The 15,768-nt window shown below is 36.8% G+C and overlaps 1 protein-coding gene across 2 annotated transcripts; it reads right to left on the bottom strand.

Moving 5' to 3' along the window:
- Positions 1–6,606: 6,606 nt before the first annotated feature.
- On the bottom strand, positions 6,607–15,206 carry csnk2a1 (casein kinase 2, alpha 1 polypeptide). Of its 2 annotated transcripts, none has more exons than XM_060870318.1 (15): positions 15,064–15,206; positions 13,853–13,950; positions 13,259–13,337; positions 12,729–12,857; positions 11,390–11,501; positions 11,174–11,275; positions 10,889–10,939; positions 10,526–10,585; positions 10,263–10,346; positions 9,968–10,078; positions 9,736–9,837; positions 9,066–9,166; positions 8,797–8,945; positions 7,756–7,845; positions 6,607–7,071 (listed from the first exon to the last, which is right to left on the bottom strand). In XM_060870318.1, exons 4-15 carry the CDS (start codon positions 12,827–12,829, stop codon positions 6,950–6,952), a joined length of 1,185 nt encoding a protein of 394 aa, XP_060726301.1. In that variant the 5' UTR covers positions 12,830–12,857; positions 13,259–13,337; positions 13,853–13,950; positions 15,064–15,206; the 3' UTR covers positions 6,607–6,949. The 2 variants fall into 2 exon arrangements, with proteins under 2 accessions (XP_060726301.1, XP_060726302.1); XM_060870319.1 differs by having other exon boundaries at positions 15,043–15,180.
- Between the last annotated feature and the right edge of the window lie 562 nt (positions 15,207–15,768).

Genomic DNA, 15,768 nt, shown 5'->3' with positions numbered 1-15,768 from the left:
GAAGCCTTCATTCTCTCCTGGATGTAGCAAAAAAGAAATAAATAAATTTTATATTTACATTTATAGCATTTGGCAGATGCCCTTATTCAGAGCGACTTACATTATCTCATTTTTTTTGTACAATTGAGCAATTGAGGGTTAAGGGCCTTGCACAGGGGCCCAAGAGTGGCAGCTTAGTGGACCTGGGATCCAACTCACAACCTTCCGATTGGTAGCCCAAGACCTTAACCACTAGGCTACCACATGCGTGTGTGTGTGTGTATATATATATATATATATATATATATATATATATATATATATATATATATATATATATGTATACACTGTATATAATATATATATATATATATATATATATATATATATATATATATATATATATATATATATATATATATACAGTATATATTAGCATGAGTAAAAGCAGGCAAAATATAGGATTAAACAAGCTCTTGGTTATTGATCTATATCTATTGATCGATAATTGCATGATGTAATGCATGAAGTAAATAGAACACAAGTGAAGAATTTTAGACTGAGACACAATAACGATTACCTTTCAGAGGTGCTGAATACACAACTGCTATAAACAGCAGCATCAACAGAACAGAGCTGACACAAGATCTAAACCAGAGAGAGAGAAAATGAGAAATTATGGAATATAGTAACTCAAATAAACTTAACAATGCTAAGTGATATAAGCAGAAAAGCAGAAAAAATAAAAATGTGGTCTGATTACTCACAGTCTCATTTTGAGCAGAATGGTCCAAAAAGTGGTAAACATCAGAACTCATCCTCTTCCTGACTGCTTTTATACCTGCACAGATCACTTCACAGCTCACTGAGCTATAACAGCAATGAATGGGACAACAGAGCCCATGCTCTGCAGTGGGGCATTCATTGAATGGCAATTTACTATTTTTCTTTAGGACAAGAAAAGAAGTTCAATCAAGGAGCTAGTGTTAGCCACACAAAGGAAGGGGCCCCACACATGGGGCAACGGTCTATAGGTTTTACACTAGTCACTATTGTGTTCAAACTTGAAAAATGTAGTAGTGTGTGGTTATTTAAATAGCTTGTACTGAATATTATACTATTTGAATAACAGCTAGTATTATAGGCAACTCTTCAGTAGTTATTACTTCTTTAAGACAAATATACTTTTTAACCTGTATATCATTATTGTCATTGTTAGCATTACATATGCACTGTTTTTTGTACCCAGTTACATTGCTGGATGGGATTCTTAATTCTCCGCACAAATGTTGACGACACTGTGTAGGCAGACAGGAAGCCAACCCATACAGTTGGAATTATTACATTTAATTTCAATGCATTTGTTTTTTTTTTTCACCACCTGGTGTAATAAAACACCAAAGGAAAGGTTGGGATCTTTTGATCTCTGGCCAGATTCAACCACCAGAACAGGAGATCCCCAGGGACAAAAGCCTGCATTCACCCTAGTTTTAATGGTATTGTATTGGCTGCAGGGCCTGATGCATGGGAACATTCAGCCTCTAGCACTTCCTGCCTGGGTGGAAAATTTTATGCCATTTTGTTGCAGGAACCAGAAACAATGAGAGCACACAACAAATAGGCACCAAGTAGCTGTGTGGATTAGTGCATGAATATGCCCATTGAATATGCATCTAAAAATGTTACAAGCATATTAAAAACAAGGGTGTAACAAAAGTGATGGTTTTATTACACGTTTTCTCGTGATCCGCATGTCTTTTTCTTCTCTATTTTTGGTGCAAAGTGCCTCTTGGATGCATCGCTCAACCGGATGATGTTTCTTGTCTTCAGTCTCAAAAAGATTACTAATGTATAGATATAAACTTGATGTTGGAGTCTATCTGATTTACATATACAGCATTTGGCCTTATCGAGTGCAACTTACATTCATCTCATTTATACAACTGAACAAAAATGAGGGTTAGGAGCCTTGCTTGGTGAACCTGGGATTCAAACCAACACCTTAACCATTGAGTTACCACTCGATAAAATCTGCACGAACAACTACAAATAAAGTTGCTGTCTACTCACTGTATTAATGCTTTATACATTTTTGTACCCGTTGGTCATGTTTCTGTACATTATAAACACCTGTGCTGTCAAGTCTTCTTAGTCCACGTCAATGCTACTGCTATGGAAATAAACAGAAACAGTCAGTAGCTCTCTTTATTTCACATCAAATAAATAATTGCTCTTACATATACAGAGATTGGCTTCAATTATGCAATCTAGAAATATTCTATGCAACATAGCTAATATTAACACACCCATGAATATAGTTGCATGAGTCCATTTATCCAAAAGGTGGCAGTAAAGACAATGAAAAAAAGAGTCTTTGTGGGTTTTGCCTTATAAAGGAAAATATTTTGATGTGTATAGTATTAGCTATAAGGAGGCAATAATTGCCTCTTCACATCAATGAATTTATGTGGCCATAAATACTCACAAGTAATAATTGCTTATAATAAACAGGATAACAGAATTTGCATGTGGTCATTTTAAACAATTGCCAGAAACAAGAGCGAAATAGATTTTTCTAACAGTTTGCAGGTAGACTCTAATTGAACTTCTTTTAAATGATCCCAAATTTCCTATTTGCTGTAACATAATGAAGTTAGATCTAATGAGCAGGAACCTCACTGATTAGATCAAATAAACATGTAGCTGGCATCTGCAAAACCAACAACATATGACGGCTCACCTGATCAACAGAAACTGAGCCATGATAGTAACAACATGCCCTGGTGAACTCAGAGAAACCTTTTAATAACCAAAATACAAAACAATTATCATGACCATAGTATTAAAAGTTCTCTCTTATTCATAAATTCTATACAGAAACTAATAATGATAAAGTCATGACACTCTTTGTAGTCAAGAATCAAGACCAAATTTTTCATGATCTTGCTTAAATCTTTTGTTTACCCTGGAGTTCATTTTCACCTCACCTAACCACCAGGGTTGGCCTGTGCGCACACATGCTCAGACCTTCCAACAAAGCAATATTTTTAATAAATACTACCATCATAATGCCATTTTTATATTGTTCTTTTTGCTTTCTTAGACCACATGTATGCTACATACTGTTCTAAAACTATTCTAAAACTACAAAGCATGTCAGTTTCACATGAGCAAGACACTAGGACCCATATGATAAACTTACAACAAGCATAGTTAATATCTGTGGATCAGAGTATTTCCTATTTCCCATCAACCATGACTCCACTCCAGAACACACATTGAAGATTGTCTTCCACGGACAGGATTTACTATTATAAAATCAACTCTTTGGCCTCTCCCTAGTACTATGGTTGTTTTCGAGCTGTAAGCAGATAGATACTGCTGAATTTGAATAACAAATACACAAAAGCAACCAATCAGATTCAGTCAGGCTGCTGTTTGTAGTAACCGCTTCTGCTGTTGATACAAGGATTGCTAAAAGCAGCCATAGCTGTAGTTTCTTTGGGACTGTTGAAATTAAGAAATGGATGACTGTAGAAAGAAGTCACAGGCTCTACATTAATAGCAGCATAAAACCATCATAAAAAAGGAGGTCTGCACTGGCAGCAGTGTCCCATTAGAGACTATGGCACCTCAATCACTGGCTGGTGGGAAGTGTGGCCCTGAGAACATATCAAAAAGCTATAATTGAGGGCATTTCGTATGGCCCTAAAATTATTTTTTTACCAGTTCTGAAATGTCATGTCTGCATCTAGTCTGCTTAGATGACAATTGTGACAGTCAAATATGTGAATAATCATGTGTCTCTTTTTGCAAGTGGGCCCACCCATGGTTAGATGCATAACACACCTATCAGCAGTGTGCTAAGGTATACCCCTGGGAGTGGAATCTTACCCCAGATATGGTATCTTAAATCTGGGCCAAGTTTGGCAAAGTACATGTGGAACATTTCCTTGCAGCCAATGCCCTTGCAGGTTGTGGACAGTGAAGTAGGACAGCCCACTTGACCTGGATGCATTGGCCTTCAAATGACTCCACCATGTTCTAAATTTCTTCCCTCACAACATTCAGCTACTAGGCCTTCTTTCACTTCTGGGCAGAAGACCTTGGCAGGTTCATGCCCGAAGTGAGTCTGCTATCACATAAGGGCAGAGCCAGATTTAGCACCTACAGCTAATTCAGCCATACCAGTGCTCCTGGCACCTCAAGATGAAACACGGACTGAGGCCTGTGACGTTACTGTCCAGGTAAGACTGAACACAAAAGCCCATAATACCCAAACCTCAAGCATCTTTTAGTCTATCAGTGCATGTCACTGTGGTCAAAAACTTGTTACTACTTTTCTGTAAAGTGGCAGGGTATCTAGTGGATATCACAAGAGCCTATAATGGGTTAAGTCCCTGAAGATCATTCCTTATAAGCTTATGCAAGATGCTGAACAGAAATAGCTTTTAAAACGTGCCTTTTTGATACTAATCAGATTGATCATGCAGCTGAACCTGCAGACTGGCCAGTGTGTATCCTGTGGTAATAGTAGGTCAGCCACTACGGAGCCATGAACCTACTATTTGTCGTGGAGGAAAGACACAAGGAACTCTCTTGCACTCAGACCTAACACACAGAAAAGTTCCAAGGAAATCTGGTTATATGACAGCAGTATTTGTAAAAGATGTGAAGTATGTCACTTTGTTGAATGGTCTTGTTATGCAAGAAGGTATCCAGGTAGGTGACTCCCACATCCTATTTGGTTCACAGAATTAAATGTAGCTATGCACCGTTTATTATAGGGCTACTGTGGCCTTAGTGCATTAATGTAAAATGGTGCACAACCCAAAGTAAGTTCAGGAAATGTACATCATATGTATTCCTATTGCATTACACAAAAAAAAAAAAAAAAAAAATCAACAAACTTCATAATCGGTAGCATACAGGGCAAAACGTTTCAATGGCACAAATTTGGAAAACAAATCACATTTTTTAAACAGATTTAATAAGGCATTTATGAATCGCTGTTTATCCTGCACTTTTCATTTATCTCATCTCATGACATGACATGCCTGGGCATGTGCAGCACACGGTCATGGGATGTAGCTGAAAACAAGCCTTTATTCTCAGCTGGTACATCCAAACTATCCAAAAATCTAATGTACGTACACAAGCATAATGTGAAAATGGCTGGGTTTGTCACCTGATGCATTTTAAGGAATATTTCCATGAATGTAAAACAGACTTAAACTCTAGCATGCAACTACAAATCAGAGTATTATCAGAGTACTTGCTAACATAATCACAAATGTTAATCCCCTCTGTGCTTTATGGCAGTGTGCCAGCTATACTGTTGTTTTTATTACAAGCATACACAGCACAATAAATCAGATCTATTATATTTTGTAACATTAATAGCTACAAACCACAGAAAAACTGGGTGCACATCTCTAGTGTAGCTTCAGCATAGTTAACCTTAGAACTGGTACCACTGAAGTCTATTATGAACAAGTTAAAAATTTCAACAGCCTATACTTCATATTCATGTGCTTTGCCATTGTAATTTTTATTTAAAAAAATTCATATTTATCATAATAAAAGTCATGCTTATCATAATAAGGGCTTGGTAAAAATCCCTTTTACCCAATCTGCACCAGTTTCTTTTTTGAACAATATATCTTAAGATAAATGAGCTTAAAAATAGCACAAAATGTGAGGATTTAATTTACCATACACAATGCTATTTTAATAGATTTGAACAATCCACATTTAATACAGACAGTGGATGTTTTCAGTCTCTTCACACCTTTAACATAACAAGCACTTCACTAAGAAACAAGATCTGTCTGTCTAAGCAAACATTTGGGGGAAAAGAGAAATATAACGATTTGTCCTTTTCAGACTCTTCCGTCAGCCATATTAAAGTAAAAACAACATGCATTGCTAAAGAGATCTTTAGCCTCTTTTAATTGTTTTAATCATGGAGTTGAGACATTTCACTGGTTAATCAATCAAGAAGGAGCAAATAAAAAAAATTAAAAAAAAAAAAACTTACAAAATTCTTCCTGGTATTAAACAAATTTGTCAGAAGCTTCATTTAAAATAAAAACAAAAACAAAAAGACAACTTCAGTTTTGTGAGTAACACACATTGGCATACTAGTGAATCTGTGGTACTCAGCATTGGCCACTTTTTACCAAGTATCTATCAAGTCCACAGCCAAATCCAATCAACCTGCTACCAAATAATCAATAACGTAACATGTAACAATAGCATCTACATACTGATCAGTAAAATCTGTACACACTGACTGAATACGCAACGCCAGTCATGTTTGTTTTAGCAGTTTTGATTGAATTTGTCTCCCGGTCCACATGAATGTACAATGTAAAAGAATGTAAAAATCCACATGAACAGCACAACTGAAGCTCCAGCATGGTACAGCAGAACGGGTGCAACCATGAACCCAGCGAACACTGAAAACAAGTCTGCATTCCGCTCAAGTTTGTAATGAAGTTTCACAGTGTAGTAACACCCAAAGGTGAAAAAATAAAATGCTGTGTTGTCCCAAACCCCACAAACACAAAACCAAATGGGAACATGGTCAGAAGAACTAGTATTCAAAAACAAGAATACTTGAGGGACATATAAAATAAATTTTATTTTCCTTCTTCAGTTCTACATATGTATTTGTCAAGACAGCCACGGTGAGAAGAGAGAAAATGCACCTGCATGCCTATCTTAGCTTTCACTGGCAGGCGCTAAAACAATGTGAGTCCATATCCCTACAGAACAGAACTGAAGAGGAGAGGAAAAAGGGTAACTGTATTAGTTCTGTTACTTTTTAACATAATAACAACAAAAAGTCAATGGCTGTCACTGTCCACACTGCCAATAGAACAAATAGAGGATAGAAGGGAGGGAGAAGGAGGGAGAGAGAGAGAGAGAGAGAGAGAGAGAGAAAGAGAGAGAGAGAGATATAGCTTTAAGGTTGGGCTCCCGTGGCGGCAGGTACTTGTGTAGCCAGCGTGTTGGGAGCAGAGATGACAGGAGAGCCAGCTGCAATGCTGCCTATGGGCTGTGTGCTGGCTGGCATTGAGGTGATGCCTGCAATAAAATGACAGAGCGGTCACATGCATTGATGCTAACGTCTCTCATTGGACTTGAAGCATTTCTATAGTGCACTGAAGCTGATGTTTAATTTATTTTGTTGCTATAAAAGTATAAAGCATATCGTCGCTGTCGGGCGGAAACCTCGTATGTCCAAATTTGGTCAATTTCATATTTTTTCACATATCGATGCTATTGGTCAGTCCCCACGTGGGTCTGTTATTTTTACAAGTTATTAACCAAACTAAAGTCTTGAAAATAGCTTGAGCGCAAATCTCATGGACACTTCAACTGTCCACCTCTTCCTCACTCTGCGGGAGAGCTTCGCGGCATATTTCTCCTTAATAAGAGTCGCAACGAATCAACACGTCTTCTGAGGTAAATGTCTTCAAAACACTGGGCTCAAAGAAAAAAAAATCTTGACCCCCGCTAGTTCTGGTGCTTGTCTGAGGACAGGAATTTAGCGCAAGACAATCCACTGCAACGCGGACTAAACCCTGTGCACTGCAGATAAGGTACAGCGTTTTTTTTCATTTCCTGAAAAATAACGGTTTTGGAGATATGAGATTTCCGCCCGACAGCGACGATATACGGGACATCTTGAAATATCCTATAAAGATTCTTTCCTAATAAAGCATTCTAATCAGCACCTCCTGAAACCTTGAAAGCTAATTATTTTACCTGCCATCATGCTAGAGGAGCTGACTGGAGTGGAGCTAGCAGCCATTCCAGTAGCCGTAGCTCCTCTACCCTGGTCCTTCACAATGGGGTCTGAAAAAACACAAGCATGCATGAACTGATTAAAATTCCCAAATGACCAATTACTCAAAATAATGCAATTTAAGTAAAATCTTACTGTCTAAGTTTTACAAAAGATGTTTGCTGAACTGCAAGCTTGCCACAGTAAGGGCAAAAATTTGAAATGTTTCAAATCCCTTTACTATTATTTTATTGCTTTCATGAGTACAGTTAAATGCTAAATGACCAGCAGCAAAAAACGCATGCGAGTTAGAACCTTACAACGCCTGGTGTATACTGGGACTGACTCATTCATCATTAATAACCACTCCATCCTTGTTCACTTATGTTTTTGGAAATACAAAGTCTGTAAAAAAAGTCAGATGTCCCCCATCCCCCAATCATTTATTTCAAAATGCATGAAACTTACACACCCACCATCAGCCATTTCAAAAGTTGAACTTTTGACAAAGTGTACCGTTATATAACTGTGCATCAGGCAACAGTAGGCTTCAGTCATGCATGTCAATTTTGAGCAAGATGTGGGAGAAGCAGCTCATACCCAGAACTGTTCAGTGCAACAATAAAAGCATACAAGTCTAGTCTTGGCACCGTCACTATGTGCAATGAACACATGAACGAACTTCACCTGAAGGAAGCCTATGATCCTGTCTTGACAACAAGCCAACAGATAGTAATGATACATGACTGAATTTTGTTCCACAATTTTCTTGCTAAAATTTGCAGTAGTATTTTGTGTTGGTAAAAAGATAACCCAGACTGAACTGCAGTAATTCTACAACATTCAAACACCAATGGTTCTGAACAATTTGCTTTTAAATAAGACTCAAAGAACAAAAGAGGGGTCACTAAAAGCACACATTAGTTGAATAATTTGGAATAAGTCTAGCACTAAAACAAAACAAGCATGCCAGCTAGCTGTATTTATACAATGAATTTGAAGAAGTCTGAAATAATTCTTACAGAAGTAGGGGTGATCCATGGCCTCACGCGCAGTCAGGCGAGCCTGGTGGTCATAACGCAGCAGCTTGTCCAGGAAGTCCAGAGCCTCAGTGCTCACAAGGTGCTGGTTCTCACTATGCACAAAACGCTCCCATCGTTTACGCGAATGCCTGTTCAAACACACAGCACTCATTAACAGACTACACAAATAGTAAAAAACCATTACACTTATTTTTAGGGTCTTGAAAAAAAATGATTTTTTTTTTTTTTACATATGAGCTCACAGTTACCTTCCCAAAATGTCATTAAAGCGTGGGTCCAGTTCAATGTTGTATTTGTCGATGTAATCATACAGGTCTTCTGTGCCTAGGACTTTTGCAATCCGTACAAGCTGTTTAGAGAAAAGAATTAAAATTTTGCATTAGTAGTGCATAAACAATGAAGCATTCACTGCCCGTGATATTCCACGTCTTAAATAAGCAAAAGTCAAATGGCACTGCCTTCAGTTTAATGATCTAATAGTTTTAAAACCTAACTAGCTTTAAAAAAAATTATTTGCTAATTAGCATACTTAAACTATTGCCAAAAAAAGTCACTGACCACTGATATGGTCACCTTTCTGTGCATTATAGATAGTTAGCAGCTGTGTTTATTTTTAACTACAATCCTAAACATGTAAAAGATTATATCCGACACATGCAGAAATGAATCCTACTAATAAAATTGAGTCCATCATGAGGCAGACTGTATGGCACAGACATTGGCAGCATTGGTTACAGCATCACACCTGTATTTTAATGTTTAAACAAACTTCTTTGTCCAAGCAATGCCTTACCAGCAGCCAACTAAACTAAGAATATTTACATATTTCCACAAAAACAAAAGAAAACTGCAATAAACCCAATTTTTCTTCCATGTTTTATTTATTTATTTACTTCAGTTTAAAAATAGAAGAACTACCTGGTCATAGTTGTCATGTCCATGGAAAAATGGTTCTTTTCTGAAGATCATACTGGCCAGCATGCAGCCCAAACTCCACATGTCCAAACTGTAGTCATACATCTAAAAATGATTTCAAATATATATACACACACCATTTGCTTAATAAGCTTAATGATAGTCAGTGAATAAAACCATGTAGTGTGAGGCATTTAAATGATGACATTTAACATGGGTACAAAACTGTCTTTACCTGATAGTCAACAAGTAGCTCAGGACCCTTGAAGTACCTGGAAGCAACTCGCACATTGTACTCCTGGTTTGGATGGTAAAATTCAGCCAAGCCCCAGTCAATCAGACGAAGCTTTATAAGGCAAAGAACAGCTTTTATTATTATAGTATTAAGGACGGTTTAAATATTGTACTTATTACAACTCAGTAATCATTGCTTAAGGGCCCTTGTTCATTAAAAATGTGAAGGAATTTATTAGATATTTTACAATATTGTAAATATATTTGAGCCTAACTGAAAAATGGTATCGGCTTACCTTTCTGTGCTCGTGGTCAATCATGACATTGTGTGGTTTGACATCCCTGTGCATAATTCCCATGCTGTGACAGTAGTCTAGAGCCTAGCAAAAAATAAAAGAGACCCAGACAAAGCAGGTGGCTTCAGTTAAAACACAGGACAGCCATTAAAGCAGGTCCATTTTCTTAAAATTTCACTTTGGAGTCAGAAAACTTAATAAAAATTTAGCTATTAAGAAGATGAATGAATGAATGAATGAATGAATGAAAAGAAACATCTTACCTTTAGAATTTCATACATGTAAAAGCGAATGTCATAATCCGATAATGTTTGATACAATTGCTGTATGAGACAGAAACAAGCTTCACGTTAGTCAAGGACTGATTATAGAGTGACGTTTAACTGCTTCATATAAGAACGTACATTTAAAGTTTTTTGCCAAAGACAAAATCAACCAAAAGCCAAGAGAGCTGTGAAATTAACTTAGATGTCAAATGATATTCAGGACTATATTCAGACTATTTCTTATGTTAGGACGTAAGAAAAACAACATAACACTTCAGGAGTAACTGTTACAACCTACACCCTGATGAAATACTTCCACCAACGCACATCTTATTCTACCTCCAGCTACTATTATCTTACCTTGAAATCTGTGTTGTTTACATGCTCAAAAACCAGGGCTGGTGTCCGAGACTGTAGGGAAACAGGATTGGACAGATGTTATTGCTGTGCGCACACACAAAACGCACACGCTGTACTATTCAAACTCAGGTGTCAGACTTCGCTCGAGCCAAGCCGAATTTAACCAGCATGAATCTGACTGTAAATACATACATAACCATCATGTACACTCATTAAATTAAACACTGGTTATTTTGGAACTACCAGCAGTTTCAAAACATGATAAATCATCACAGAAACACTTACCACGGGATCCTTGACAATGTCTAAAAGATTTATGATATTGGGGCCTCCTCTCAGGTTCTCCAGGATTTTTATTTCTCGCTTGATTTTCTTCTTTTTCACAGGCTGTTTTAAGACAACACAATTACAACGTGAGAAGCTGCTTTCAGGTAATACTTAACACAGTTTGCAGTTGAAAATACTAAAGTAAAATCAGCATGCAAAAAACAGGTAAAGTACCTTCAGTATTTTCACCACGACTTTCTCATTGTTTGTGATGTTTATGGCTTCAAATACTTCACTGTACTTTCCTCGACCCAGCTTTCGCACAAGCTGGTAATCATCCTGATTTCTAAAGAACAAACACACCCCGCAAAATTCAATTTGCCATTACTTCAATTCAACCAGAATACAAGGATTTGTGAATCTCTGTCTATTCAAGTCTTAACAATGTGAACATTGTGTGGTATAGGTGTGTGAATATCACTGAACAATAATAATGAGTTGCATGCTAAACAAAGTAGCAAGAAAGCATGCCATCAGCAAGGAGATGTGTAGTTACCTACATGTTATGCACATTTTTAAACATTACATGCTCACAGGGGACAAGCTACATTTTTGTTTGTTTTTTTTTTTTTTGCTTGCAGTTTTCTTCTCAATTTAAGACAAAGGGCACAAGACCACCCTCACAAGCATTAAGGGCCTTTCTGTCTCACTTCAAACACGTCATGTGGTATTTTAAGAACTTTTTTCCACTAGTGCTGCTGAAACAGCAATGTTTCTTGCACCATCTTATATTATGTTGTCTGTGGACAAGATATTTATTTAAAAAAAAAAAAAAAGAAAAAAAAAGGCAAACGTGAATCATCTGAGTTTGATTTCATTTGAATTATAGCTGAACAGCATAAAAGTCCAAAGAAGTACCGCTCGCTCGCTCTATGTGAAAACAGTGGTTTAGCCAGGAGGACGCAACTGCGTGCTGCCATCAAACCGTGTGGCACTACCCTAAGAAGTCGGTTAATTTTGCTAGATAAACATGTCAGAATCTAACTCATCACCTTGCAGGAATGTTGTAAAATAGGCAACATTGATTTCTCTTCACTTTGTTATAGGCCGGTTTAATATTTTAGCTCAAAATGATCATGCGATTTTAAATATTTTTAAAAACAGATTTAACTGATTTTAGCAACATCATTTCTACGAGTAGCCTGAAGAAATTCTGAAAGATGTTATTTAACATTAATACCTTAACTCATGGGGTAAGCTCACATTCTGTCAAGGTAAATAGAAAATGTTTTAGACAAAATCACATAAGATGGGGAGAAAGAGGCACCTTGATAAATTCAAATAGTAATTTTGTCTGAAATGTGCATCCCTGATACTTGGTGTTTTTGCTAGATTAACAAAACACTACAAAAAAGTTATCTATTAGCACTGACAAATAACTTCAGAGTGAAGTATAATTCATTATATTTAGAACACCACAGGTACAAAGGTACATTTTAATAACTCAATATCAAAAGACATTTAAATATTAAATATTTATTTCAATACTACTTCTGTGGAGACTTGTACTCACCCCCACTCTACCACATGGGACTCATAATCCCAGTACTCTCTGGGTCTCTGTGTGTTTACATCAGGGTAAACTCGAGAGCGGCTTGAGACAGGACCAGACATATTCTTCTCTGGATATTCCCAAAACCACCTGGGAAACAGGAAAAGACGCAGATACAGGACAACTGCTGTACAATTTCAACCAAAACACTAACGACAACATTGGAGGTTGAATTAAATGACTTGGCAAAGAGAAATTCATGACAATATGAAATTTTAGAGGATCAAATTTAATTAAGGCAACGACAAATCTACAACAATCAGAAAAAAAATCATAAAATAACCAGATGAGTTTTAAAATAGTGAATTTTACAAAAAAAAATAAATAAATAAAATCTAATGACTTAGGGTATGCTTTATGAGAAACACAATACGAGACTGCTTATTTGAATTTTGCTCGTCCCTCCAGAAGATTAACTTCCTAAACACTACTGGAAGCACAATCATACTTCACAAAAGCTTCCACTACACTTATTTTTGTTGAAATATTACCTTGGAGGTTTCCTCCAAGCAATAGATGAGAGGTGGGGCTGATGAAAGCAGATGTGGTTGCTTTATGGAGGAGCATAAGCTGCAAAAAAGAAATAAATAAATAAAAATAAAAACAAGCAATGATTAAAAACAATCAAACAATAATATTAATATATGAACAGTTGTTCTGTGACAAATCATTTTAAAAGGTTTTCCCTTTAAAACAAAGATTTTAAAAGACAAAATCAGACAATCTACAATCTACACCCTGGGCTGATTAAATATACTACAACCGGATTTATCGGACATTGATAAATATGTAGCTAAATTACTGTATTTCAAGTGTTAGTGTAAAAATCCCATGATGTCCAAAAAAAAAAAACGGACATGCTGTTTCTTTAACGTTATGAAAAAGCATGCAATGAGAGCAACAAATTTTTACATTTAATATACATTAAACAGAACTTTATCAAGATTTTAGTCATTTCCAACTCTATTTCCATATAGCTATATTAATTATTAAGGCTCTAAATTTCCCTCTAAATTTCTACTACTTCTAGTGAGGTATAATTCAGGTGTGGAATGAAAAGCTCATTACAGGTGGCTTTGACTCACCTGGTTGGAACTGCTATAAGAGGACATCCAGCATTTTATTCAGGAGGCACAGCACTCCAAAATGTCATTCCTCGACGCTTTCTGAATACTGAAATGACCTGTACAACACAATCAAATCATATTAAGCAATGCAGTGATATATTAATGAACAAGGCAGAGATTTTACTCAATGGATCCTTTCGCACTGCGTCTCACTCACTAGTAACGACTGACAGAACACATCCGACTAGCCCTGGTTAGTTTTCACTAACACTTCAGTCACTTAAACGGTCTTTAATTTACAGTTAGAGCTTCTAGTTCATTCATATCTCAGTATTATTTCGTCTTGTTCTTAAAACAAACGAAATAACCCGAACTGATGAACGTCTCCCTTCTCACACACAGGCCTAGCTGTTTAAATCTGCTAGCCAGACAAGCTAGCAGAGCTAAATATTGCTGTCGAATTGTATTTAATATTATTATTACCTTGCTACTTAACAAAATAAGGTTTGCTTTATAAACCTAACGACCTACATGACGATAGCCGGTCGTCTAAACACATAAATAGTGTAGAGTTGATGGTCCAAAAGATAGACAGGGGACGGTGTCTATAGCTAGCGTGCTAACACAGCACTATGCTTTGCCACGCCTAAAATATATATAGCCTGGTAGCTACCGTTTAATTCCAGTGCTTTAGCTTTTAGTCTATGGGTTATTTAAACGTTTACCCTAAACATACCTTCACATTTTAATTAGGTCTCAAATAAGGCGCTATCAATCAAAGCTGTAGCTAAGCGATAAAACAGCTAGCGTTAGGTTCGTTCTGTCGCTAATCTGTCGCTAGCTAGCGAGGCACGCCACATCAAAGCCGGGTGGGTGATGGAGGAGAGTTAGCAAGCAAGCGGCAAAATATCGCATCAAAAGACCACATTTGGTTTATAAAACTCATATAATAAAAACCCAAGTATAATTAATCATCAGTGCAGTTAGATAAACACGGACGAAGAAACAATACCGCTCAAACTAACCCGTTAGAAAAACAGCGATAAACACTAAGGCTAGTAAAAAAAAAAAAAAAAAAGGTGAGCTAGTAAGCTAGGCTAAATAATTTAGCCTCTGATCATTAGCAACATTTTAAGCTCTTAGGATTAAAACGCGACACGTTACGGTTGTGGATATTTTAAAATGGGAATACGATGCAATTCACGCACGTTAAAAACGTGTTATGTTACCTCTCGGGGTCTCCTAGTGGAAAATATGGCGGATCGAGCAAAGCTAGAAACCGACGCTAGTAGTAGCAGCTCTTACGCTAGCTATAGCTAGACACAGAGAGAAGCGCCTTAGGGGGGGACACTTCCGGTGGGAAGCCCAGCGTCGGTTACAGTCCGGGATCCCACACCACCAATCACACTCACTGTTTGTTCCAAGATCAACAACTTCACATCAAACCTACTAAATGTGCATGTAAAGTTTCCCTCATCCCATCCCACTTGTATGTGTGTTAAAATTATCTCTATTTGTTAAAGGGTGCTGTAATCAGAGTTGTAATAGTCTGTCAGTATATATGGACATCCTAGATTATTATTATTACTTTTTATTATTATGACATGTCCCTTCCATTTTAGTAAGCTAAATATTATATTATTTGGCATATTTCTTTGTCTTTGCTGACAGCAAAACATCACAGTTGAAGAAATGGCACGAAAGATTTCAGAAACTTCCTGTTTTTATGTTTCTTTGAGACATTTCCCATTGTTAAAAGCACCATAGAAATACATTTGAATTGAATTTAATATATGTATGGATGTATAAATAAACATTCTTTATAAAATATTAATGTTAAGCAGAAAAGAACACCCAACACATCCAGCCAAGAACAAGAATATGAGCCTACATTGGACCCAGATGAAACGTCTGGTTTCTTTCTCTAATCTTTA

Source organism: Tachysurus vachellii, chromosome 5 (assembly GCF_030014155.1).
Source record: "Tachysurus vachellii isolate PV-2020 chromosome 5, HZAU_Pvac_v1, whole genome shotgun sequence".
Classification (NCBI taxonomy): domain Eukaryota; kingdom Metazoa; phylum Chordata; class Actinopteri; order Siluriformes; family Bagridae; genus Tachysurus; species Tachysurus vachellii.
This window is presented reverse-complemented; position numbering and strand designations above follow the sequence as displayed.

Bases quoted from the DNA above. Each gene is read 5' to 3' on its own strand.
- csnk2a1 (XM_060870318.1), bottom strand. From the start codon at position 12,829: ATGTCTGGTCCTGTCTCAAGCCGCTCTCGAGTTTACCCTGATGTAAAC. The intron at 9,838-9,967 runs GTAAAGACAGTT...AATCATTTTTAG, and splicing joins AGCTACTTGTTGACTATCAG to ATGTATGACTACAGTTTGGA. The intron at 9,167-9,735 runs GTAGTTCTTCTA...TTCTCTAAACAG, and splicing joins GACATGACAACTATGACCAG to CTTGTACGGATTGCAAAAGT.